Here is a 25,737-nt window from a genome sequence, read left to right on the forward strand (position 1 = left end):
CTGTCCATTTCCTCCACAAATACTGCCTAACCTGCTGAGTTCCTCCAGCACTTTGTGATTCACACATAATGATCACCTCAGGCCTTGAGGTGAAAGAAGTGAACAGTCTGTTTTCTTTACACTTTAGCATTTGTCACCATAGAGATTTTCTTCCTTTCAGGTGCTCTTGTCGGAATACAGAAAGTCTGGACAGCTGTTTGCCATAAAAGCCTTGAAGAAAGGAGATATTGTCGCAAGAGATGAGGTTGACAGGTGAAATTTTATTTCCTTTTTAATCACAAGTGCACTGTATTTCATTCACAATTGAAGAATGAAATAGAGCATAACTGTCCTTCAGACTAGCAGATCTATTTGCTTAAGGGCCTGTCCCACTTACGCAATTTTTTTCAGCGACTTGCCGGCACCCTGTCAGAGTCGCAGCAGGTTGCTGGAAACTTTCAACGTTGAAAATCCAGCAGGCGACCAGAAAAAGGTATGACTCTTTGGGCGACTACTCACGACCAAACAGGCGTTACTGTATGCTCGTGAATAGTCGCCCAAAGAGTTCAACCTTTTTCTGGTCTCCGCTGGATTTTCAACATGTTGAAAATTTTCGGCAACCTGCTGCGACTACGACGGGTCCCGGTAAGTTCCCGAAAAAAATCGCGTAAGTGGGACAGGCCCTTTACTCTGTCATCATCACACTGGTCTTCATGTCTTTTTCACATAAGGTTGTCTCATTTCCCTTTAAACAAAACTGCATTATTTGCCTCAGATAGTTCATCCTTCTTCGATTTGATTTGTAACTTTGCAAATTGTTTTTGATTGTGAATCTCGATCGTGGGATGTGATGAAAGCAGTGACGCCCATGGTTTCATTACGTTCACACTCTGGCATTCTTTACCCGTGACTCATCATTCTCCTTTCAGTCTTGTAGCTTTGGCTGCTGCTCCCCACTCCACAGGGACATGGTTTGGCTCTGCTCTGTTTGTTGGCTCTCCTTCCTACCTCATCAGAGACTGCAAAGCTGCACACTGTGGCTAGACACAAAATACTGGAGTAACTCAGCAGGACAGGCAGCATCTCTGGAGAGAAGGAACAGGTGATGTTTCGGGACGAGACCTTTCTTCAGACTGATGGCCTAATTCAGATTACATTTAATCATGGCTGACCTATCTTTCCCTCTCAACCCCATTCTCCTGCCTTCTCTCCATAACCCCTGACACCCATTGTCAAGTCTTCTAATGTTTTTGCAGATTCCCCGCTTGAAAGGGATTTGATTTATCTACCCCGAAATGATGAACTGGATTCACTCAGACCAAACACTTCTTTTCCACCTTTTATTTTCTCCTTCTTTTATTTTGGCAGATTAATCTTTAGCAGTTTTTTAGCAGTTTTAGTCTTTACCAGTTTTGGTCTTAAGGCAGAGATTTACAAACACTTGATTAGGTGAAAAATCAGGTGAAAAACCGGCTGCCAATCGGGTCTGTAGAAAATCAGTCCTGCTTGCCTTTTCTGGCTATCGCGGCAGTCTTTTCGGACAGTCCTTTTGATTTACTGTTCAAGTTCTCTGCTCGCAAGTCTCTTGTATCTTCTTCACTGGCTTCTGGTGCTGTGTGCCCTTTTGACCCCCAGGCAGAACTCGGCAGGCTGGGGATCCGCCCACTTTAATCACTGTCTCGTGATTTCAATTTAGCATTTCTCTGCACCTGTTCTTTCATTTCAGTTTGACTTGACACCCATACTAATCAAGAGTTTGTAAATCTGCCTTAAAATTATCCATTGATGGCCTCCACAGCCATCTGTGGCAATGAATTCCGCAGATTCACCACCCTCTGATTAAAGAAATTCCTCCATCTCCTTTATAGATGTACGTCCTTTGATTCTGTGGCTATGGCCTCTGGTCCAGGACTCTCCCACTAGTGGAAACATCCACTCCATCCAGTCTTTCTAGTCCTGTAATTCACACGTAAAGTATTCAGCTTTTGTTTTCTCTCCCTTCTCAGTTGATGGTGATGAGGTGCCGCAGTCGAGTAATCCAGGGGCCTGGCTTCAAAACCCCACCCTGTGAGATTTTATTTTTAGAATTATCCATTGTTCACTAATCTCCTTCAGAGAGGAAATTGAGAAATTTACCCCAACCCCCTTTACCAGCTCTGACTCATGTATGACTCTAGAGTCACTGATGTTGATTCAGAAATGGCCTCGTAAAGGGCCTGTCCCACTTTCACGACCTAATTCACGACTTCTGCCGAGTTTGCCCTTGACTCGTACTCGCAGCATGGTCGTCACGAGGTCGTAGTAGGTCGTGATGCTAGTCGTAGGTACTCGTGGCATCAAGTAGGTCGCAGCCTGATGAAAAATGTCCATGAGTAAAAAAGGTTGTGAAAGTGGGACAGGCCCTTTAGTCACTGGTTTTCATCGTGATGCTATGCTGGAACAGTGGAAGGATAAACCTAGGGGGAGCATCCAGAAAGTGAACTGGACGGGCCGAGTCCAATTGATCTAGCATAACCATCCTTGTGAATGTCGAGCAGGTCTAATGTGTGAAGTGGGAGGGATGTTCTCACAACCTGGTGAGGCCATGATGTGTGTCCTTTTGTTCATCCTGACAAGAAGCTGTTTCTGTGATCTATGACTCCCCTTCCCATTCCCATGCTGACCTTTCTGTCCTAGCCCCCCTCCACTGTCAGAGTGAGGCCAAATGCAAAATGGAGGAACACCTCATATTGCTCTTGGGCAGCTTACACCCCCGCGGTATGAATATCGATTTCTCCAATATCAAGTATCCCTTGCATCCCCTCTCTCCGACCCTCCCCCACCCTAGTCGTCATACTAGTTTCACTGTTGTCCTGTTGAGTTTAAGTTTGTGTTACTCATTATCACCTTCCCCACAGCCAGCAATGGACCATTGTGGGCTCCACCACCTTTCCTTGATCATCGTTGCTGGCTTTAATCTTTCTTTTTGCTTTCTTTCTTTCATTAATTTGTTCTATGTACTGTTTCATATCTCTCGGTTCCCTCTCCCCTGACTCTCAGTCTGAAGTGTCTCGTCCTGAAGCGTCACCTATTCCTTTTCTCGAGATTTGCTGCCTCTCTCGCTGAGTTGCTCCAGCATTTTGTGTCTATCTTCGGTGTAAACCAGCATCTGCATTTCCTTCCTACGCATCTAAAGTGAGACTCAAGTTCTTTCTCTGACTCCAACTTTTTGTGTCTATCTAGACAAGAGTCAAGATGAGTGTTTTATTGTCATACGTCTCAGAAAGAACAATGAAATTCTTCCTTGCAGCAGCACAACAGAATATGTTAACAGTACACTGTGAACAATATAATAAACAAGAGAAAAAAAGTTCAGTGTGCGCACACACACACACACACACACACACACACACACACACACACACACACACACACACACACACACACACACCACACACACTACACACACACTACTACACACACACACACACACACATTATATAGATCAAAGTCTGAAGAAGGGTTTTGACCCGAAACATCACCCATTCCGTCTTTCCAGAGATGCTGCCTTTCTCGCTGAGTTACTCCAGCTTTTTGTGTCTACCTTCGCTTCAAACCAACATCCGCAGTTCTTTCCTACATATATCTCGATCGTGTACACACACACACACGTGTACACACACACACACACGTACACACACACACACACACACACACACACACACACACACACACACACACACACACACACGTACACACACACACACACACACACACACACACACACACACACACACACACACACACACACACACACACACACACACACACACACCAAACAATCTACTTAAATGTTCTCTTGTCTCCACAGCTTAATGTGTGAGAAACGAATCTTCGAGACGGTAAACCTCTCCAGTCACCCGTTCCTGGTCAACCTGTTTGCCTGTTTTCAAACGCCTGAGCATGTTTGTTTTGTGATGGAATACACAGCCGGCGGTGATCTGATGATGCACATTCACGCTGACGTCTTCTCAGAACCCAGGGCTATGTGAGTCATGGTAGCTTTCAAACATTTCATGAATGTTAATCTGTTGTTGCAAGTGGTATTCATTCCCAAATCTTCATTTAGCAATGCCTGATTTTAGTTACTTTTCAAATTGATAATTAATGTAATTGTTCACTTTGATAGAAAGTTCAAGTTCATAAGTGATAGGAGCAGGATTAGGCCATTTGGCCCATCAAGTCTACTCCGCCATTCAATCATGGCTGATCTATCTTTCCCTTCTCCTGCCTTCTTCCTACAACACCTGATACCCATACTAATCTAGAATCTATCTATCCAACGCCGCCTTAAAAAATATCCTTTGACTTGGTCTCCGCTGTCTTCCATGGCAATGAACTCCACAGATTCACCACCCTCTGACTGAAGAAATTTCTCCTCATCTCCTTCCTCTAGGAACATCCATTAACTCTGAGGCAATAACCTCTCGTCCTAGACTCTCCCACTTGTGGAAACATCTTCTCCACATCCACTCTATCCAGGCCTTTCATTATTTGGTAGGTTTCTATGAGGTGCCCCCTCATTCTTCTAAACTCCAGCCCAGTGCTGTCAAACGCTCAAGATTAAAGATTCAAGAGAGTTTATTGTCATGTGTCCCAGATAGGACAATGAAATTCTTGCTTTGCTACTCAAGTTTGAGGAGTGCATAACTAATTTGTTCAACAGTAAAGGGTTAAAGGACCATTGAGATTTGTAAAAGCATTCAGAACTAAGAGTAGTTTTTATATCGGGAGAAAGCAATTCCATTCATGGTGAACAGAGGACAAAAAATAATCAATTGCAAACTGCAGAAAATGGAGATGGCAGCAGATTCAGATGGGAATTGGCTTTCTGCCGGTAAAAAAAAGATAAGTGTTGAGGTCGAAGGGGAAGGGACTCATTTGCAGCTGTTTCGTAGAACAAACCTGCGCTCTTTGAAAATTCCACTGTGTATTCTTGCATTGAACTGAAAACCTAAAAAGCAGATTAGAATGCAGCATACTGTAAACCTGTACTTCTGCAAATTGCGAGTGTATATAAGATGTAAAAGTACATAGCTTACTAATATTTATACTTGTGACGAGAATTGGCAACTTGTACCTGCTTAGCTATTCAAAATAATAAGTGATTTCTGGATGTCTCAGAAAGGCCTTGGGAAGATCAAAAATATTAAACAAAAGCTTTGAGAAATTTGAGTTTTTGGAAAAATAGAATAATTAATGGAATATCTGGAGAATGTGTATGCAAAATTTCAGGAACCATTCCCTAAAGATGTGCATAAAAAGTGATTGAGAAATAAAGTTCATAGAAAGAATTTTGTTATTCAGCTCCATGGATGCTGCTGCACCCACTGAGTTTCTCCAGCACTTTTGTCTACCTTCATAGAAAGAGTGTTGGTTAAAATGGATGGTAAAAGTAATTGAAAGTAAGCATGCAGGTACAGCAGGCAGTGAAGAAAGCTAATGGCACGTTGGCCTTCATTGTAAGAGGATTTGAGTTTCGGAGCAAGGAGGTCCAACTGCAGTTGTACAGGGCCCTGACGAGACCTCATCTGGAGTATTGTGTGCAGTTTTGGTCTTCTAATTTGAGGAAGGACATTATTGCTATTGAGGGAGTGCAGCATAGGTTCTCCGGGTTAATTCCCGGGATGGCGGGACTGACATATGATGAAAGAATGGGTTGACTGGGCTTGTATTCGCTGGAATTCGCTGGAAAATAAGAGGGGATCTTATAGAAACATATACAATTCTTAGAGGATTGACAGGGCAGATGCAGGAAAAATGTCCCCGATGTTGAGGGAGTCCAGAACCAGGGGACACAGTTTAAGAATAAGGGGTAGGCCATTTAGGACTGAGATGGGGGAAAACATTTTCACCCAGAGAGTTGTGAATCTGTGGAATTCTCTGCCACAGAAGGAAATGGAGGCCAATTCACTTAATGTTTTCATGGGAGAGAGTTCGATTAAGTTCTTCGGGCCATGGGAATCAAGGGATTTGGGGAAAAGGCTTGAACAGGGTACTGATTTAGGATGATCAGCCATGATCATATTGAATGGCGGTGCTGGCTCAAAGGGCTGAATGGCCTACTCCTGCACCTGTTTTCTATAAATGGTTTTAAACAAGTGATTCACAGACTGGCAGTTGTGCCTTTGTTCTCCCAGATTGGCTCCCTGTGTCAGTCATTCATGTGTATATAATGTGCACTAAAGTAGGCTGCCAGGTTAGAGTTTTTTTAAATAGTGAGAAACTAGTAAATATTGTTTAAAACCCATCTGAAGAAGGGTGTCGACCCGAAACATCACCCATTCCTTTCATCCAGAGATGCTGCCTGTCCCACTGAATTACTCAAGCATTTTGTATCGATCTTCAATGTAAACTGCATCTGCAGTTCTTTCCTTAACATTGTTGTGTTGTGGGTATTCGCCATTCCAGTTCATAAAATGCAAGAGTAAAGAAATCCTTGCAAAGTGGGGTACCATACTCATAGTTTTGTGCGCAGTTTTGTCTGCAGTGCTGTTTGAGTAAAGAAAATTCTTCCAAGCCTTAAAAACAAACCCAAAAACCTTACAGCACCAGAAAAAACCCCAGTGGTACCCTGTTAGATTCACAAGATTCTTTCGTAGATATTTTTTTTCTATTTGCTAACCCACATCAGACCTTGGGGATTTATCCACCTTCAAGAGCCCTAACACCACCACCTCCTTGATCACAAACTGCACCTGTATATTAGTATTCTTTGCACGGTTTAGTTTAGTTTATTGTCACGTGTACTGGGGTGCAGTGAAAAGCATTTGTTGCCTAACCAGTCAGCGGAAGGACAATACATGATTACAATCGAGCCATCCACATGATAAAGGAATAACGTGAATCACGTTTAGTGCAAGATAGAGCCAGTAAAGTCTGATCAAAGATAGACTGAGGGTCTCCAATGAAGTAGATAGTAGTTCAGGACTGCTCTCTAGCTGTTGGTAGGATGGTTCAGTTGCCTGGTAACAGCTGGGAAGAAACTGTCCCTGAATCTGGAGGTGTACGTTTTCACACTTCTGTACCCCTTGCCTGATGGGAGAGGGGAGAAGAGGGAGTGACCGGGGTGAGACTTGTCCTTGATTATGCTGCTGGCCTTGCCGAGGCAGCGTGAGGTGTAGATGGAGTCAATGGAAGGGGGGTTGGTTTGTGTGATCTCGCTATCCTCCGTCCTTGTCCTTGGATGATCACAAATGCAAACTGATCAAACAAAGCAACCTTGAGAGAAATTTAGAACAATTGAATGGTATTAGGAGGAGCGCAATATGAGAAAAGATAATGTAGACCCGAGAGTTTTATGTCTGTGAAGGAAGCTGAGTACAGTTGGGTCTCCTTGATATGAAATATGCCTCCCATAACTGGCCTGGCCTGTGTGCACCATGAGCGCTTAAATCTTTTCAATGCTCTCTTGAGATTGGATATGTATAGAACATCGAAGATAGTACAGTACAGCACAGAAACAGGCCCGTCAGCCCACAATGTTTGTGCCGAACATGACGCCAAGTTAAACTGATCTTATCTGCCTGTACATGATCCATATTACTTGCACTTCATAAGGTCACATGTCATAAGGAATAGGAATAGAATTAGGCCATTCGGCCCATCAAGTCTACTCCGCCATTCAATCATGGCTAATCTATCTCTTCCTCCTAACCCCATTCTCCTGCCTCCACCCCAAAACCTGTACTGATCAAGAATCAATCTATCTCTGCCTTAAACTATCCACTGACTTGTCCTCCACAGCCTTCTGTGGCAAATAATTCCACAGATTCACCGTGTGCCTAGCTAAAAGCTTCTTGAACGGCACTATCATATCTGCCTCCAGCACCACCCCTGGCAATGCCTTCCAGGCCCCCACCACTCTTGCGCCCCGTGCAACATTAAACTTTCCCTCTCTCACTTTATAGCTATGCCCTCTAGTGTTGGACACCAAAAGCTTCTGTCTGCCCTATTTGCCTCTCATTATTTTATATACCTTCATTAAGTCTGCCATCAACCCCTGACGTTCCAGAGAAAACAATTTGTTTATTCAACCTCTCCTTGTATCTGATACGCTCTAATCCAGGCAGCAATCTGGTGAACCTCCTCTCCATCCTCTGCAAAGCCTCCACATCCTTCCTGTAATGGGGTGACCAGAACTGCACGCAATACTCCAAATGTGGTCCAACCAAAGTCTTATAGAGCTGCATCATTGGACTGTAATGGAAGAAACTGTGTGGGGATTAGTCTGTCAACAAACTTGTTGTTTGATAATGCAATGTGACGTCAATTAAAAATAATGTGCAAATGTTTTATTATTTTTTCTCTGCAGGTTCTACTCTGCATGTGTTGTTCTTGGATTACAGTTTCTACATGACAACAAAATTGTGTACAGGTTAGATAATTTTTATACCTCACAAGAAGGGTCTCGATCCGAAACGTCACCCATTCCTTCTCTCCAGAGATGCTGCCTGTCCCGCTGAGTTACTCCAGCTTTTTGTGTCTTATCAACAAGTTTGCGGCTCAATTTAATACAGTAAACCCTCGTTTTAACGGACCCTTTATAATGGATGTTGGATATAGCGGTGGACCTGCCCATGCCACTCCTGGCTCGCACCGTCTCCCCGGCCGTTTAGGGTGCCGGCTTCTGATCCCACCACCGACTTGCAAGGTTCACCAGCGAGCCCTTCTTCACCCACCACGTGGTCCAGTGACACGGCTCTTGTTGCTGCTCACATTGTAGGCTCTGGGGCCACCACTGACAGGACACACAGGGACACCTTGGGGCTTCCTCCCCTCTCACCTGCTGCTCTTCTTGCTGTTGGTGGTGACTTTGTCCACTTCCCGCTTGACCGCTCCCGCCTCCTCCTCCCATCGTTCTGTCCTCTCGGCCTCTCTCCCTGCACGGCACTACAGTTGTGGCTCAACCAATGCTTTGTCTAATTTGTACCATGACCTTCGTGTGCCCCAGCTAATAAAGGCCACTATTCTGTGTGTCTTCTTCACCAATTAATCTACCTGTACGGCCACCATCAAGGATCTTTGGAGCTGCACACAAAGGTCTCTCTGTTTCTCAATACCCTCTAGGGCCCGAGCACTCATTGTTCTTGTCCTCTCAAAACCGATTACCTGTTTGTCTTCACCACCTCATTAATCCTTCCAAAATGCATTACCTTGCGCCCACTAGGATTAGATTCCACCTGTTGCTGCTCCATCCAGGTCCACCACTGTGGAGCTTGAAGAATGAGAGATGTTGAGACAGATAGGGCAGCACAGTTGCTGCCTTACAACGCTTGCAGCGCCAGAGACCCGGGTTCAATCCTGACTACGGGCGCTGTCTGTACGGAGTTTGTACGTTCTCCCCGTGACCTGCATGGGTTTTCCCCAAGATCTTCGGTTTCCTCCAACACTCCAAAGACGTACAGGTTTGTAGGTTAATTGGTGTGGTGTAAATGTGAAAATTGTCCCTAGTGTGTGTAGGATAGTGTTAGTGTGCGGGGATTGCTGATCGGCATGGACTTGGTGGGCCGAAGGGCCTGTTTCCGCGCTGAATCTTTAAACTAAACTAAACTAAAGACATTACTGAGGGACACCAACAGGCTGGAGAACTCAGAAGTAGGCATAATTGCTGACTGTTAGGATGTTTCCTTACTCAGGGGCTATTTAAATTAATTGCCTTCGCAGGTTGTATTTTTTAATAACGCTGAATGTTTTGCTTATTTTTTTACTTCAAACTATTCCCAAATTATTGCTACTTCATGTTAGACAACAATAATATGACTGTTGTTCCTGCAGAGACCTGAAGCTCGACAACTTGCTCTTGGACACACAGGGTTATGTGAAAATTGCTGATTTTGGACTCTGCAAGGAAGGTTGGTGTCACTTCTACTAAAACGATCCCTCTCTTCAGACCTGGGTCAGTAACTGCCATTTATACAGTGAATGACGGGGCCCTGGAGAGTGTTGTGGGGAAGAGAGACCCAGGGGTACAAGTTTCTAGTTCCTCCAAAATGGTGATGAAGATAGACAGAGTGGTGAAGAAGGCATATGGCTCGCTTGCCTTATTAATTGGAGCATACAATACGAGTTGGAGCTTAATTTTGCAGCTGTACAAGATATTGGAGAAACAGCAGGTGGAATAGTACGTGGAATCCGTCTCGCCAATATAATTAATGGTCCTTTTTGGCCCTTGGTGGAATACGTCATGGCCAAGGTTTTAGCTATTTACAACATCTATTATTGTCTCAGCTGAAGGTACAAGTATTCCATAGGTCATCAACACCTGATTTATGTAGGACCCACACAGTGGAGCAAGCATTTGGAAGATGGATGGATCTGCTGCGGGGCTGCAGGCATGTTCTGCTGGCTGGGAACTCGGTTCAAAGCGATATCAGAATGGTTGAAGCAAACACCCTTGGTTTAACTATGTTACCCTTGGTTGGCCGATATTTTTGTTTAAATATATTGGCAGGAGGCCATATTTCCCATTTGTAAACTCTTTGGGATACAAGTAGTTTGGTTTAGAGATACAGCGTGAAACAGGCCCACACCGACCAGCAGTCCCCGCACACTAACTAGGGATAATTTTACTATGTTTACATCGACGATTAACCTACAAATCTGTACGTCTTTGTAGTGTGGGAGGAAAGCTGAGCTCCCGGTGAAAACCCGAGCTCCCGGAGAAAACCCACACAGGTTATGGGGAACACGTACAAACTCCATGCAGACAGCACCCAGAGTCGGGATGGAACCCGGGTCTCTGGTGCTGTAAGACAGCAACTCTACCCCTGCCCCACCGCTCCACTCTATTAGTTCTCAATAATGGAACCATGTCATAACCCAAGGAGGACCAGTACCTAGTAACCATATAACAAACCATATAACAATCACAGCACGGAAACAGGCCATCTCGGCCCTACAAGTCCGTGCCGAACAATTATTTTCCCTTAGTCCCACCTGCCTGCACTCATACCATAACCCTCCATTCCCTTCTCATCCATATGCCTATCCAATTTATTTTTAAATGATACCAACGAACCTGCCTCCACCACTTCCACTGGAAGCTCATTCCACACCGCTACCACTCTCTGAGTAAAGAAGTTCCCCCTCATGTTACCCCTAAACTTCTGTCCCTTAATTCTGAAGTCATGTCCTCTTGTTTGAATCTTCCCTATTCTCAAAGGGAAAAGCTTGTCCACATCAACTCTGTCTATCCCTCTCATCATTTTAAAGACCTCTATCAAGTCCCCCCTTAACCTTCTGTGCTCCAGAGAATAAAGACCTAACTTATTCAACCTTTCTCTGTAACTTAGTTGTTGAAACCCAGGCAACATTCTAGTAAATCTCCTCTGTACTCTCTCTATTTTGTTGACATCCTTCCTATAATTGGGCGACCAAAATTGTACACCATACTCCAGATTTGGTCTCACCAATGCCTTGTACAATTTTAACATTACATCCCAGCTTCTATACTCAATGCTCTGATTTATAAAGGCTAGCATACCAAAAGCTTTCTTTACCACCCTATCTATATGAGATTCCACCTTCAAGGAACTATGCACAGTTATTCCCAGATCCCTCTGTTCAACTGCATTCTTCAATTCCCTACCATTTACCATGTACCTATTTTGATTTGTCCTGCCAAGGTGTAGCACCTCACATTTATCAGCATTAAACTCCATCTGCCATCTTTCAGCCCATTCTTCCAAATGGCCTAAATCACTCTGTAGACTTTGGAAATCCTCTTCATTATCCACAACACCCCCTATCTTGGTATCATCTGCATACTTACTAATCCAATTTACCACACCTTCATCCAGATCATTGATGTACATGACAAACAACAAAGGACCCAACACAGATCCCTGAGGCACCCCACTAGTCACCTGCCTCCAACCCGACAAACAGCCATCCACCATTACCCTCTGGCGTCTCCCATTCAGCCACTGTTGAATCCATCTTGCTACTCCTGCATTTATACCCAACAGTTGAACCTTCTTAACCAACCTTCCATGAGGAACCTTGTCAAAGGCCTTACTGAAGTCCATATAGACAACATCCACTGCTTTACCCTCGTCAATTTCCCTAGTAACCTCTTCAAAAAATTCAAGAAGATTAGTCAAACATGACCTTCCAGGCACAAATCCATGTTGACTGTTCCTAATCAGACCCTGTTTATCCAGATGCTTATATATATTATCTCTAAGTATCTTTTCCATTAATTTGCCCACCACTGAAGTCAAACTAACAGGTCTATAATTGCTAGGTTTACTCTTAGAACCCTATTTAAACAATGGAACAACATGCGCAGTACGCCAATCCTCGGGGACTATTGTACACTGTGGACATGTACGTTAATGCTACAATGTAGATATAAAATCTATTGATCTGTTGACTATTGACATAAACAAGTCAAAGAAGTAAATTAATGAATCATTTACTTCAACATTCTGGCAAAGCGATATAGACAGATTATAAGTGGCTGGCATGCCAGGAAAACAAATCTTTGAAATAATGCCATTGATTTTCTATTGCCATCCATCTGAGATGAAGCGTAAATTCAGCATGTAATAAAAAGGAACTGCAGATGCTCATTTATGCCAAAGATACACACAAAATATCTTATCCTACCTTTAGCACTTTGTACAAACAGTAATCTGATAATCAGATTTATTCCAGTGACATTGGTCTACCCGAGATTTGATTTGATAGCCTGAATTATGTGCTTTAATCTAAGTAGAATTCTAATGTGAGTTTACATGTTCACAAGTTATAGTAGAATTAGGCCATTCGGCCCATCGTCAACCATTTAATCATGGCTGATCTCTGCCTCCTAATCCCATTTTCCTGCCTTCTCCCCATAACCCTTGACACCTCTAATCAAGAATTTGTCTATCTCAGCCTTAAAAATATCTACTGACTTGGCCTCCACAGCCCTCTGTGGCAATGAGTTCCACAGATTAACCATCCTCTGACTCAAGGAGTTTATCCTCATCTCCTTTGTAAAAGAGCACCCTTAAATTCTGAGGTTATAAGTATCTGACTGCTACACGTGTAATGACTGTCCCTGTTGTAACTCTCTTTAAGCCTTTTCATGATTCATAAGTTCTAAAGCAGAATTAAGCCATTTGGTCCATCAAGTCTACTCCGCCATTCAATCATGGCTGATCTATCTTTCCCTCTCAACCCCATTCTCCTGCTTTCTCCCCATAACCCCTGACACCTATACTAATCAAGAATCTATCTATTTCTGCCATAAAAATATCCATTGACAGCCTCCACTGCCTTGTACTGATTCACCACCCTCTGATAAAGAAATTATTTCTCATCTCCTTCCTAAAGGAATGTCTTTTTATTCTGAGGCTATGACCTCTGGTCCTAAACTCTCCCACTAGTGGAAACATCCTATCCACATTTACTTCTTCTTGTGCATGGTGGTGGAAAGATTGGTGAAAACAGGACCGTGACGTGAACGCTCGTTCCTTGACCCTTCCACATCCACTCTATATAAGCCTTTCACTATTCAATAAGTTTCAATACAGATTCCACACAGGCCAGTGATGCTTGGAATATTTTAGGTCTTCGTTGTAAATTTCTCAATGTGTTGAATTTAAACTGGGCGATAGCAAAACTTTGCAGCATCTGTTTGATCACTGCAGGTATGGGCTATGGAGAACGGACAAGCACCTTCTGCGGGACGCCTGAGTTCCTTGCTCCTGAGGTTCTGACAGACACTTCGTACACAAGGGCAGTGGACTGGTGGGGACTCGGTGTCCTTATCTATGAGATGTTGGTGGGAGAGGTGAGTCTCATCGATCATTATTACATAAAATTATTATCATTTTCCATTTTTTGGTGGGAACGAGGTAGTTCTCAGCCTCTTCCTTGCTAATAAATCTATTGCAGATATTTGTTTGTTATGCCATTCATGCAGATGTCAACTGCACATAATCACGCAGTGTTGAGTAATCAAAGTACTGAGTGGGTAAGTAAGGATTTCGGGCCAATAATAATAATTTCAGGCCAGCACAGTAGTACCAGAGGCTCGGGTTCAATACTGACTAAGGCTGCTGTCCGTACGGAGTTTGTGCTTTCTTCCTGTGATTACGTGGGTTTTCTCCAGGTGCTCCGGTTTCCTTCCACAGTCCAAAGACGTACAGGTGTGTAGGTTAATTGGCTACGGTAATATTATAAATTGTCCCCAGTGTATAGGATAGTGCCCACCGAGTCCACGCCGACCAGCGATCCCCGCACACTAACACTGTCCTACACACAAGGAACAATTTACCATTTTACCAAAGCCGATTAACCTACAAACCTGTATGCTTTGGAGTGTGGGAGGAAACCGAAGCACCCGGACAAATCCCACGCAGGTCGTGGGATGAAAGTACAAACTCCGTACAGAAAGCGGCGGAACTCAGGATGGAACCTGGATCTCTGGCGCTGTAAGGCAACAACTCTACAGCTGCGCCATTATGCCGCCTCAATTAAAATTCTCAATTTAGGTTTTCCCAGATGATGTTCTTTCCTTAATCAATATATTCTGGATGCCAGTGACGAAGTGGAAGTGAGAGGTAAAAAGGGTGAACAATATCGGAGTGAATCAGCCTGAAGAAGGGTCCCGACCCGAAATGGCACCTGTCCATGTTTTCCAGGGATGCTGCCTAACCCTTAGTTTAATCCAGCACCTTGTGTCTTTCCTCTCCAATATCAGAGTCAAGTTTGTCTGTGGACCGGCTGGTGCCTGGAGTCATAAATAAGTCAAAGGTGTAATTTTAGTCCAAGGCACCATTGCTTGAATTCATTAATAATTCACTCAGCAATCTCCTAAAGTGAAGGTAAGATGAGACTTACTGAGAATTCCAGTGTTCTGCCTTCTCTGCTGATAAATCACCATGGGTTTGATTAAGTGGCACTTAAATACCACACAATTATTGATCAGTAACCCCCTATTGCTTTATGATTGTGCAACATTATGATTGTGCAACGAATCTTATAGAATTTTTCGAGGATGTAACTAGTAGCGTGGATAGGGGAGAACCAGTGGATGTGGTGTATCTGGACTTCCAGAAGGCTTTCGACAAGGTCCCACATAAGAGATTAGTTTACAAACTTAAAGCACACGGCATTGGGGGTTCAGTATTGATGTGGATAGAGAACTGGCTGGCAAACAGGAAGCAAAGAGTAGGAGTAAACGGGTCCTTTTCACAATGGCAGGCAGTGACTAGTGGGGTACCGCAAGGCTCAGTGCTGGGACCCCAGCTATTTACAATATATATTAATGATCTGGATGAGGGAATTGAAGGCAATATCTCCAAGTTTGCGGATGACACTAAGCTGGGGGGCAGTGTTAGCTGTGAGGAGGATGCTAGGAGACTGCAAGGTGACTTGGATAGGCTGGGTGAGTGGGCAAATGTTTGGCAGATGCAGTATAATGTGGATAAATGTGAGGTTATCCATTTTGGTGGCAAAAACAGGAAAACAGACTATTATCTAAATGGTGGCCGACTAGGAAAAGGGGAGATGCAGCGAGACCTGGGTGTCATGGTACACCAGTCATTGAAAGTGGGCATGCAGGTGCAGCAGGCAGTGAAGAAAGCGAATGGTATGTTAGCTTTCATAGCAAAAGGATTTGAGTATAGGAGCAGGGAGGTTCTACTGCAGTTGTACAGGGTCTTGGTGAGACCACACCTGGAGTATTGCGTACAGTTTTGGTCTCCAAATCTGAGGAAGGACATTATTGCCATAGAGGGAGTGCAGAGAAGGTTCACCAGATTGATTCCTGGGATGTCAGGACTGTCTTATGAAGAAAGACTGGATAGACTTGGTTTATACTCTCTAGAATTTAGGAGATTGAGAGGGGATCTTATAGAAACTTACAAAATTCTTAAGGGGTTGGACAGGCTAGATGCAGGAAGATTGCTCCCGATGTTGGGGAAGTCCAGGACAAGGGGTCACAGCTTAAGGATAAGGGGGAAATCCTTTAAAACCGAGATGAGAAGAACTTTTTTCACACAGAGAGTGGTGAATCTCTGGAACTCCCTGCCACAGAGGGTAGTCGAGGCCAGTTCATTGGCTATATTTAAGAGGGAGTTAGATGTGGCCCTTGTGGCTAAGGGGATCAGAGGGTATGGAGAGAAGGCAGGTACGGGATACTGAGTTGGATGATCAGCCATGATCATATTGAATGGCGGTGCAGGCTCGAAGGGCCGAATGGCCTACTCCTGCACCTAATTTCTATGTTTCTATAACATTAGATGATGATATGCAGTTGATATTTATAACTATGCTATAATGCGCAGACGGATGGATTGGATTAATTAGCAAGGAAGATGTGTAGTGAGTAACTTCCTCATCGGCCCCCATATCTGAGGAAGGTTGTGCTGGAGATGGAGAGTGTCCAGAGGATGTTTACGAGAATGATCCCAGGACTGAGTGGGTTAACCTATGATGAGTATTTAACAGCACTCGCCCTCTACTTGCTGGAGTTTAGAAGGATAAGTGGGGAACTCATTGAAACTTAACGAATAGTGAAAGGCCAGGATAGAGTGGATGTGGAGAGGATTTTTCCGCTAGTGGGAGAGTCTAGGACCAGCCGTCCGAGCCTCAGATTTAAAGGACATTCCTTCAGGTAGGAGATGAGGAGGAATTTATTTTGTCAGAGGGTTGGTGAATCTGTGGAATTCTTTGCCACAGAAGGCTGTGAAGGCCAAGTCAATGGATATTTTGAAGGCAGAGATAGATAGATATATTCTTGATTAGTATGGGTGTCAGGGATGGGGAGAATGGGGTTGAGAAGGGAAGATAGATCAGCCATGATTAAATGGCAGAGTAGACTTGATGGGCCGAATTACCCAATTCTGCTCTTCATAGTCACAGAGTGATACAGTGTGGAAACAGGCCCTTTGGCCCAACTGGCCTACACCGGCCACATGTCCCAGCTACAATTGTCCCACCTGCCTGTTTTTGGTCCATATCCCTCCAAGCCTGTCCTATCCATTATGTTTGAATAATGTCCTATAACTTATGTCTTATAACTTATGAACATGAATTTCTGTTCTTACATTACCATCAGTTTCACCCCTCCTAAAATCCTCTCTATATGCCAGGACCAAGTAACTTCCCAACCCGCATGTCTTTGGGATGTGGGAGGAAACCAGAATACCTAGAGAAATCTACGTAGTCTCAGGAGGAATCTGCAAAGACCACCCAGTTGAGACTGAACTTTTTCACATGGCGGATGGTGTGTGCTTTGAACGAGCTGCCAGAGGAAGTGGCAGAGGGGGGTACAATTAAGATACTGGATCAGTACAGGTTTGGAAGGATATGGTCCCACTGCAGACAAGTGGGACTAGCTCAATTAAACAACTTGGTTGGCATGGGCGAGTTGGGCTGAAGGGCCTCTTTCCATGCTGTATGGCCCCATGACTCTGAATGGAATTAGTGTGGATGGGTACCCAATGGTCATGTTTACAAATACACAGGACTAGATGTTAAAAGTCCAAAGTGCCAAATATCAATTTACTCCCGATGGTGATGGGAGCCTTCTGCACTCGCCTATGCTCCTCCGATGTTGAGAAAGGCTAGACAGACACGTCATTGGGGTTATCAAATGGGCACCTACTTTCATCGACGTTTCGCTGATTGAACCCACGACGTCTCCAGTAGGCTCAGCGGTGCATTCTGGCGTCGCAGAACCACCCCCCTCTGCATCTGTCTGGTCGGTTATTTGGGAGACCAAATGGGGTCTTTCCTCTTCAGCCAGAGCCACTGGCTACTCCACTCTGCCACCCGTGATGTTTCTTTGATGGCCTGGCGTTGGGCTTGTCCGCTGATCCCCAGGTCTTTCATCAGTCTTAAGGTGGATGTTGCCACGAATCCTCGACATCCAACTTCTACCCGGCAGATCTTAGCTCTCCAGCCCCGCTGTTCTGCCTCCGCTGCAAGCTCTGTATATCGCAGTTTCTTTCTTTCGAAGGCTTCCTGCACAGCATCCTCCCAAGGGACGGTGAGCTCCACAAAATACACCATGCACTGAGAGTTCGACCAGGGGACAAGATCAGGCTTCAAGTTGGTGATGGCTATTTCTGATGGAACTGTAAGCCGTTGGTCCACATCCACCAGCATCTGCCATTCCCGGGCTGCCCCCAGCTGTCCAAACCTGGTCCTTGGTGGAATTTTCTATTGCCTTTGTTCCCCCCCCCCCCCCCCCCCGCCCGAACAAAGGCAATTGTCTTAACTGGGTTGGTTGTTCTGGACTGCAGGGCATTGGTGGCTGTTCTCCTACGTTCCAGAGTCGCTGCCAGGCATTTGAGCACTTGATTATGTCTCCAGGTGTACTGTCCTTGGGAGAGGCTTACTTTACACACAGTGAGGATGTGCCTAAGTGTGGCTGGTGTTGTCAGCATTTACCTGGTGAACTAAGCCACACACTCATCTCTCCGCTGCCATCAGGTAGAAGTTACAGGAGTCTGAAATCCATGCACTATCAATCCACATAAATCCATATTGAAAGTAGACACTAAATGCTGGAGTAACTCAGCGGGACAGGCAGCATCTCTGGAGAGAAGGAATGTGTGACGTTTCGTGTCTTTTGCTCTGACGTTACTCCAGTATTTTGTGTCTACCTTTGATGTAAACCAGCATCTGCAGTTCTTTCCTACACAAAGCCATATTGAATTCTTTTCATAGAGCTATTAATATACTGACTTTCAGTCTGTTTTGCAGTCACCGTTCCCTGGAGATGATGAAGAGGAGGTGTTTGACAGTATTGTCAATGATGAGGTGCGATACCCCAGGTTCCTGTCTTCAGAAGCCATTGCCATAATGAGAAGGGTAAGCGATCTATTTATCTCTTCTTTCTATGTGTTGGTACTTTTTAACATCTGAGCCAATTCAAGGACAGAGTGAGCAGATGATGAGGGGTAAACAAGAATGAAATAGGGAAGGGGTAGAGAGCTGTAATTGGGGCGATTGATTGGATTATTGTCCTAAATGAGTGTCCAGGAGCAGAAAAGAATGCCGAAAGTTGTGACCACTGCCCAGTCCATCATTGGCTCTGTCCTCCCCACCATCGAAGGGATCTATCGCAGTCGCTGCCTCAAAAAGGCTGCCAACATCATCAAGGACCCACACCATCCTGGCCACACACTCATCTCTCCGCTGCCATCAGGTAGAAGGTACAGGAGCCTAAAATCTGCAGCATCCAGGTTCAGGATCAGCTTCTTCCCCACAGCCATCAGGCTATTAAACACAACTTCAAACAAACTCTGAACTATAACAGCTTATTGCACTTTATCTGTTTATTTATGCGTGTATTTATATGGTCTATGCTATATGGACACACTGAACTGTTCTGTATTTATGCCTACAATATTCTGTTGTGCTGCAGCAAGCAAGAATTTCATTGTCCTATCTGGGACACATGACAAAAAACTCTCTTGACTTGACTTGCAATATAGAACAGCACAATATAGGAACAGGACCTTTAGCCCACAGGTTTAGATGGATATGGGCCAAATGCCAGCAGGTGGGACACGTTTGTCAGCATGGGCAAGTTGGGCTGAAGGGCCTGTTTCCATGCTGTATAACTCCATGAGAGACTCTGCCAGCAATCACAGAGAGTTGTGAGTCTGTGGGATTCTCTGCCTCAGAGGGCGGTGGAGGCCGGTTCTCTGGATACTTTCAAGATGGAGCTAGATAGGGGATATGGGGAAAAGGCAGGAACGGAGTACTGATTGTACCTGATCAGCCATGATCACATTGAATGGCGGTGCTGGCTCAAAGGGCAGAATGGCCTACTCCTGCACCTTTTGTCTAGTGTCAATCAGACAGCATTGATAGTATTACTCATACCATCAAGGTGTAAAAATGAGGGTTTACTGTATTGTCGTACAAAAGCGCGTAAGGAAGAAGGGGGTTTTAAAGACAGAGTGCTGATTTTGGAACTGATTTATAACGTGGCTGAGTATTGACAGTGTTTATGTTGGTATCCAGCTGCTACGCAGGAACCCGGAACGTCGGCTAGGATCCAGTGAACGAGACGCAGAAGAAGTGAAGAAACAGCCGTTCTTTAAGGTGAGTCGAGGAATAACAAGCCCTCTGTTCTCTTCCAACTCTTGGCTGCTCTTTATCCTGTCACTGTAAATTTTTAAAATGAGTCAAATCAAACTTCTGAAAGTGTGACCTGTTTCCACATTACTTCACTGGAAAAAACAGATGGAATGAGATGAGGGTCAGAATTTGAAGAACAATACTTTTGTCAGAGATTTTATCTGTTCCAGATACCTTGATTTTCAGTGGATCGACAGGCTTATCAACCTCTTCCATGAGGGGGGAATTACAATATTATAGCAGATGATATGACTGAGTTTTAAGGAGGCGACGAAGATAATCGATGAGGGTTAGGCATCGGATGTCTGCATGGTTTACTGCAAGGCATTCAATAAAGTCGCTCAGGGTAAACTGATCTACAAGATTAAGATGCATGGGATCAATGGTGACTTGGTCCTTTGGATTCCAAATTGATTTACTCATAGAAGACAAGGTTGTGGTGAATGGGTGTTATTCTATCGCGGGAGAAGTCTGACCTGTGGAGTTCCTCAGCTAATTTGTGCTGGGACTTCTGTTGTTGTGATCTACATAAATGATTAAGAAGGAACTGCTGATGCTGGAAAATCGAAGGTAGACAAAAGTGCTGGAGAAACTCAGCGGGTGCAGCAGCATCTATGGAGCGAAGGAAATAGGCAACTTTTCGGGCCGAAACCCTTCTTCAGACTCAGACTCTGAAGCAGGGTTTTGGCCCGAAACGTTGCCTATTTCTCAGCGGGCCAGGCAGCATCTCTGGAGAAAAGGAATAGGTGACGTTTTGGGTCGTAACCCTTCTTCTGAGTTACTCCAAAGTTGGTGTAGTTGTGGACAGTGAGGAAAGCTTTTGAAATGTACAGGGGGATATAGATCGGCTATGGGAATATGCAGAGAAATGTCAGATGGAGTTTTACCTGAGCAAGTGTGAGAAATTGCACTTTGGGAGGTTGAATGTAAGGGGAAGGTATACATTTAACGGCAAGGCCCTTAACCGCATTGGTGTGTATAGGGATATTGGAAACTTAAGTCCATAGCTCCCTGAAAGTGGCAACATAAGAAGGTACATGGTAGGTTTGTCTTCATCAGTTAATGCATTGTGTGTACGATCTAGGAAGTCATGTTGCACATTTATAGCACTTTGGTTATGCTGCATTTAGGGTATTTGTGTGCAGCTCTGGTCACTCCAAAACTGGAAGGATGTGGATGCTTTGGAGAGACGGCAGAAGAGGTTTATTGGAATGCTTACTGGATTATAGAGAAATAGCTGAAAGAAGAGGATAGACAATCTTGGACTGTTTTCCCTGGAGCATCAGAGGATGGGGAGTGACCTCTTAGAGGATTGGAGGGCCTTGGGCTCTATTCTGCAGTGCTGGAATCTGCAGGGTGATCTTATAGAGGTGGAGAAATCATGAGGGGTGCAGATAGTGTGAACACACGTAGTCTTTTACCCCAGGGTTTCGGGAACACATATTACCTACCAGGCTTTGTCCTGCCCATCTTCTCTTCAAGCTTTCTTCCCTCCCCCTCCCTCTCTTTACAATCAGTCTGAAATAGGGTCCCAACCCAAACACCATCTATCAGTATTCTCCAGAAGCTGTGTGACCAGTTTAGTTACTCCAACACTTTGTGTCTTTTTTATAAACAGTATATGCAGTTCCTTGTTTCTACATCTCACTTTTAGCTATTTTTAATGTTGACCAAGCAAGAGATATCTATAGATATTAACAATTATTGTTTTATTTTAAATATTTAATACATTTGCCTGTAAAATGATTCTGGGTTTAACAAATTTTATCTATAATTGCCCTCTTACCACAGGTTTTCCTGGATGTATGTTTATAATGTGTAACCTTGGTGTTGAATTTATCCTGATCTAAGAGCAACAGGTCCACCACCAATTTTCCAGCAACTGATGGTCCGGCACTTCCTTTAATCCAGACGAAATTACCAGAGCATTGCTTGTGGTACACACTCTTTCCATGCCTGTGTGCTGAAAGAGTTAATTGTTTGCTTCTTTGTTCATTGTTATTTTTTTATTCAGGTTTCTAGCTTTAGAGACACGGGTGCGAGGCGGGGAGCGTAGTTAGTGGGTCAGAGGTGTATTGAATTATTATTATTACCTCACCTCTGTTGGTCTGGCGAAATGGGTAATCCGGCAAGGTTCTGGAACCAAGGGTGCCAGGAAATCGATGGTGGACCTGTTCTGTTCCATAAAACATTCTGTTGGCTTTAAAACTCTCCAATTAAAAATCCTGTGCATGGGTAGTGCATGATGTTATGTGTAGGAAGGAACTGCAGATGCTGGTTTACACCAAAAATAGACTTGAAGTTATGTGGCCGGCATTAATTAGCCTCGCATTTTTGGAGAAATGTTTCTCCGAATATTTCAAATGGATGTTGATTTTCCATTCTTGTTTCCTACGCTGAAAATAACGTTGAACTCCCTGGCTGCTTAAAATTCTCAGGAAATAGATTGGGAAGGCTTGCTGGCAAAGAAAGTGAAGCCGCCTTTCGTCCCCACCATCAAGGATCGGGAAGATGTCAGCAATTTTGATGAGGAGTTTACGGCCGAAGAAGCGAAACTGACCCCTCCAAGGGAGCCCCGGATTCTCAGCGAGAACGAGCAGCTCATGTTCAGTGACTTTGATTACGTCTCTGATAACTGTTAATGTTAAGTGGCCTCCTTGTTCCAAACCATGCGAGAGACTGGTTTCATATTTACAAAGCGTTAAGCCTTAAAAGCAGCGGCAATGCGAGAGCTCCGGGTGCAATTATTTGCCTTTTTAAAAAAAAATATATATATATATATATGTGTGTGTGTGTGTGTGTGTGTGTGTGTGTGTGTATATATATGTATGTGTGTGTATGTGTGTGTATATATATATGTGTGTATACAAACATACATACATACATACATACATACATACATACATACATATATATATATATATATATACATACATATGTATATACATATACATATATATGTGTATATATATATTTACACACCCATATACACATACACACACACACGCACATGTATATATATATATATATGACTCGTGTGTATTTCGTAGCACACTTTATACTTTTAAAAGGCTTTTCAAAGTAAGATCTTGGAAGCAAACTGACCAGATGTACCAGGAACCAAGACCAGTCTGTACTGTGTCCCGAGGATACTTGCAGCCGCACATCCTCTGAGCAAGTTGCACTGTCACTTTCCCTTATGGAAGGTCTGTTGTGTCCTTACCTGACACTTTCCCATTGTTTCTAGCAGGGCCAAGCATTCCACTCCCATCTTGCTTCCAGAGTTGCTTTCAGGGGTGGCACGGCGACGCAGCGGTAGAGTTGTTGCCTCACAGCGCCAGAGATACGGGTTCGATCCTGACTACGGGTGCTGTCTGTACGGAGTTTGTACGTTCTCCCTGTGACCTGCGTGGGTTTTCTCCGTGATCTCCGGTTTCCTCCCACATTCCAAAGACGTACAGATTTGTAGGTTAATTGGCTTGGCATAATTGTAAATTGTTCCTCGTGTGTGTAGGACAGTGTAAGTGTGCAGGGATCGCTGGTCAGCGTGGACTCGGTGGGCCGAAGAGCCTATTTCCGCACTGTATCTCTAAACTAAACTTGTCTTTTATTCAGCTCATTAACAACACACCAGTGACACTGTCATCTTGATGACGGCTCCTTGTCTACCATCTATCACACTCTAATCCTCCTGGAAAATGGGATTTGTGTGGGGACTAATCTAGATAGGACATACAAAATACATACAAAAGCCCTAGGGAGTATTGATAAACAGAGGGCTCTCAGTATACAAGTCCAAGGATTCGTAAAGCATGGGTAGATAAAATTACGAATATAGCATAAAGGATACATTTCTTCAATTTGTCAGGGCCTAGAATATAAGAGCCGGGAGGATATATACAACATTAGAAAACATTGAAAGACACACAGTGCTGTAGTAACTCAGTGGGTCAGGCAACATCTCTGGAGAACATGGATAGGTGATGTTTCCAGTTGGGTTGTTCCTTCTTCAGACTGATGCTGCTGACCCGCTGTTATTCCAGCACTTTGTGTCTTTTTTTTATAAACCAGCTGTCAGGGGTTATGGGGAGAAAGCATGAGAATAGGGTTAAGAGGGAAAGATAGATCAGCCATGATTGAATGGCAGAGTAGACTTGATGGGCCGAATGGCCCAAATGTGCTCCTATCAGTTATGAACTTAAGCACAGCAGGTCAGGCGAAATCAGTGGAAAGAGGAGCAGGGGTTAATGTTTTATAGAACAGTAACAACGCAGGAGGCCATTTGGCCCATCGTGTTGTACTGGCTCTTTACCAGAGCAACTTCCCAGTTCAATCCTCCATTCCTCTGCTCCCTTTGCTTCAACCTTGTACTTCTTCCATGTCTATATTCCCTCTGGAGGCCACAATGGGATGTGCCTGTTCCGTTTATTGAACGTTCTTTGTCTGGTTTACTACTTGTGAATTTTGTTCCCGTTTTTGTTTTAAACAAGTCAAAACCCAGTGCTGTCCCTGAGCTGGGAGAGTGCAGGGTAGAGTGCAGACACAACTCCAGCCTGTGCCTGACCTGCACGTGATGGCAAGGTGCAGGAGCAGCTCCACTCATCCCGAACTGGGAGGAGGGTGAGCCTTGAGGAGGACGCAAAGAGAGCGAGTGTACATATACATGATAGATGCAGCAGAATGTCGGTAAGTGTGTGGTGATCCACTTTGGTAGCAGTCACAAGAGGACAGATTATTACCCGAATGGCCATAGATTGAGAAAGGGTGAGGTGCAACGAGATAGTAAATTTGAGGAAACCTGGTTAATGAAGGTTGTTGGAGGTTTAGTCAATGAAAAACCAAAAGGAAGCTGGAGTCAGGTACAGGAAATTGGTACTGAACAAGGCATATGAGGTTTATAGGAGAAAACAAACATTAGTAGGGCATGGAATGACCTTAGCATTTAGAATTAAGGATAATCATAACTTCATTTATATGTAAATTTGAAATAAGAGGGTGGCTAAGGAAGGCATAAGGCCCCTCAAGGACCAAAGGGGTATTTTATACATGGAACCAGGGGCTCTGAGAGAGTTCCTTCATTCCCAATTCCTTTTTATTGGTATTTGCTAGTGGGAAGGATGTGGAGACTGCAGAGTTCGGATGTAGGAAGGGTGAGGTAATATTCTGGTGCGGGACAGTATCGGAAAGGAGGAAGTGCCTGATGCGTGGAGAGCATTTGGGATGCATAAAACTCCAAGACCAGATGAGTATGCCTGGGTGCTAAGCGAGGAAGAGAGAAAATTGTAGATAGACACAAAATGCTAGAGTAACTCAGCGGGACAGGCAGCATCTCTGGAGAGAAGGAATGGGTGACGTTGCGGGTCAAGAAGATTGTAGCAGTTCTGAGGGTGATTTGAAGGAAGGGATCGGTCCTGGAACTTTTGCTGTTTGTTGCATATATATATGACAGTCATAGATTCATACAGCACAGAAACGGGCCCTTCAGCCCAACCTGCCCATGTTGATCAAGAAGCCCCATCTATGCTAGTCGCACCTGCCCGCATTTGGCCCATATCCTTTTAAACCATTTCTATCGATGTACACGTCCAAATGTCTTTTAAATTGAATGAGAATGGAGGTGAACTA

General features: G+C 44.2%; 1 protein-coding gene across 1 annotated transcript in view; it reads left to right on the forward strand.

Annotated features, from left to right (window-relative positions):
• Nucleotides 1-22,841, forward strand: part of LOC116991793 (serine/threonine-protein kinase N2-like) — a 94,231-nt gene extending 71,390 nt beyond the window's left edge. Inside the window, exons 15-22 of the mRNA XM_033050718.1 lie at nucleotides 161-252; nucleotides 3,830-4,006; nucleotides 8,333-8,395; nucleotides 9,796-9,872; nucleotides 13,659-13,801; nucleotides 18,727-18,834; nucleotides 19,996-20,076; nucleotides 22,551-22,841. Coding sequence (XP_032906609.1) covers nucleotides 161-252; nucleotides 3,830-4,006; nucleotides 8,333-8,395; nucleotides 9,796-9,872; nucleotides 13,659-13,801; nucleotides 18,727-18,834; nucleotides 19,996-20,076; nucleotides 22,551-22,754 — 945 coding nt within the window. The 3' untranslated portion in view covers nucleotides 22,755-22,841. The remainder of the gene's footprint in view (nucleotides 1-160; nucleotides 253-3,829; nucleotides 4,007-8,332; nucleotides 8,396-9,795; nucleotides 9,873-13,658; nucleotides 13,802-18,726; nucleotides 18,835-19,995; nucleotides 20,077-22,550) is intronic.
• The last annotated feature ends 2,896 nt before the right edge of the window (nucleotides 22,842-25,737 follow it).

Source organism: Amblyraja radiata, chromosome 35 (assembly GCF_010909765.2).
Source record: "Amblyraja radiata isolate CabotCenter1 chromosome 35, sAmbRad1.1.pri, whole genome shotgun sequence".
Lineage (NCBI taxonomy): Eukaryota > Metazoa > Chordata > Chondrichthyes > Rajiformes > Rajidae > Amblyraja > Amblyraja radiata.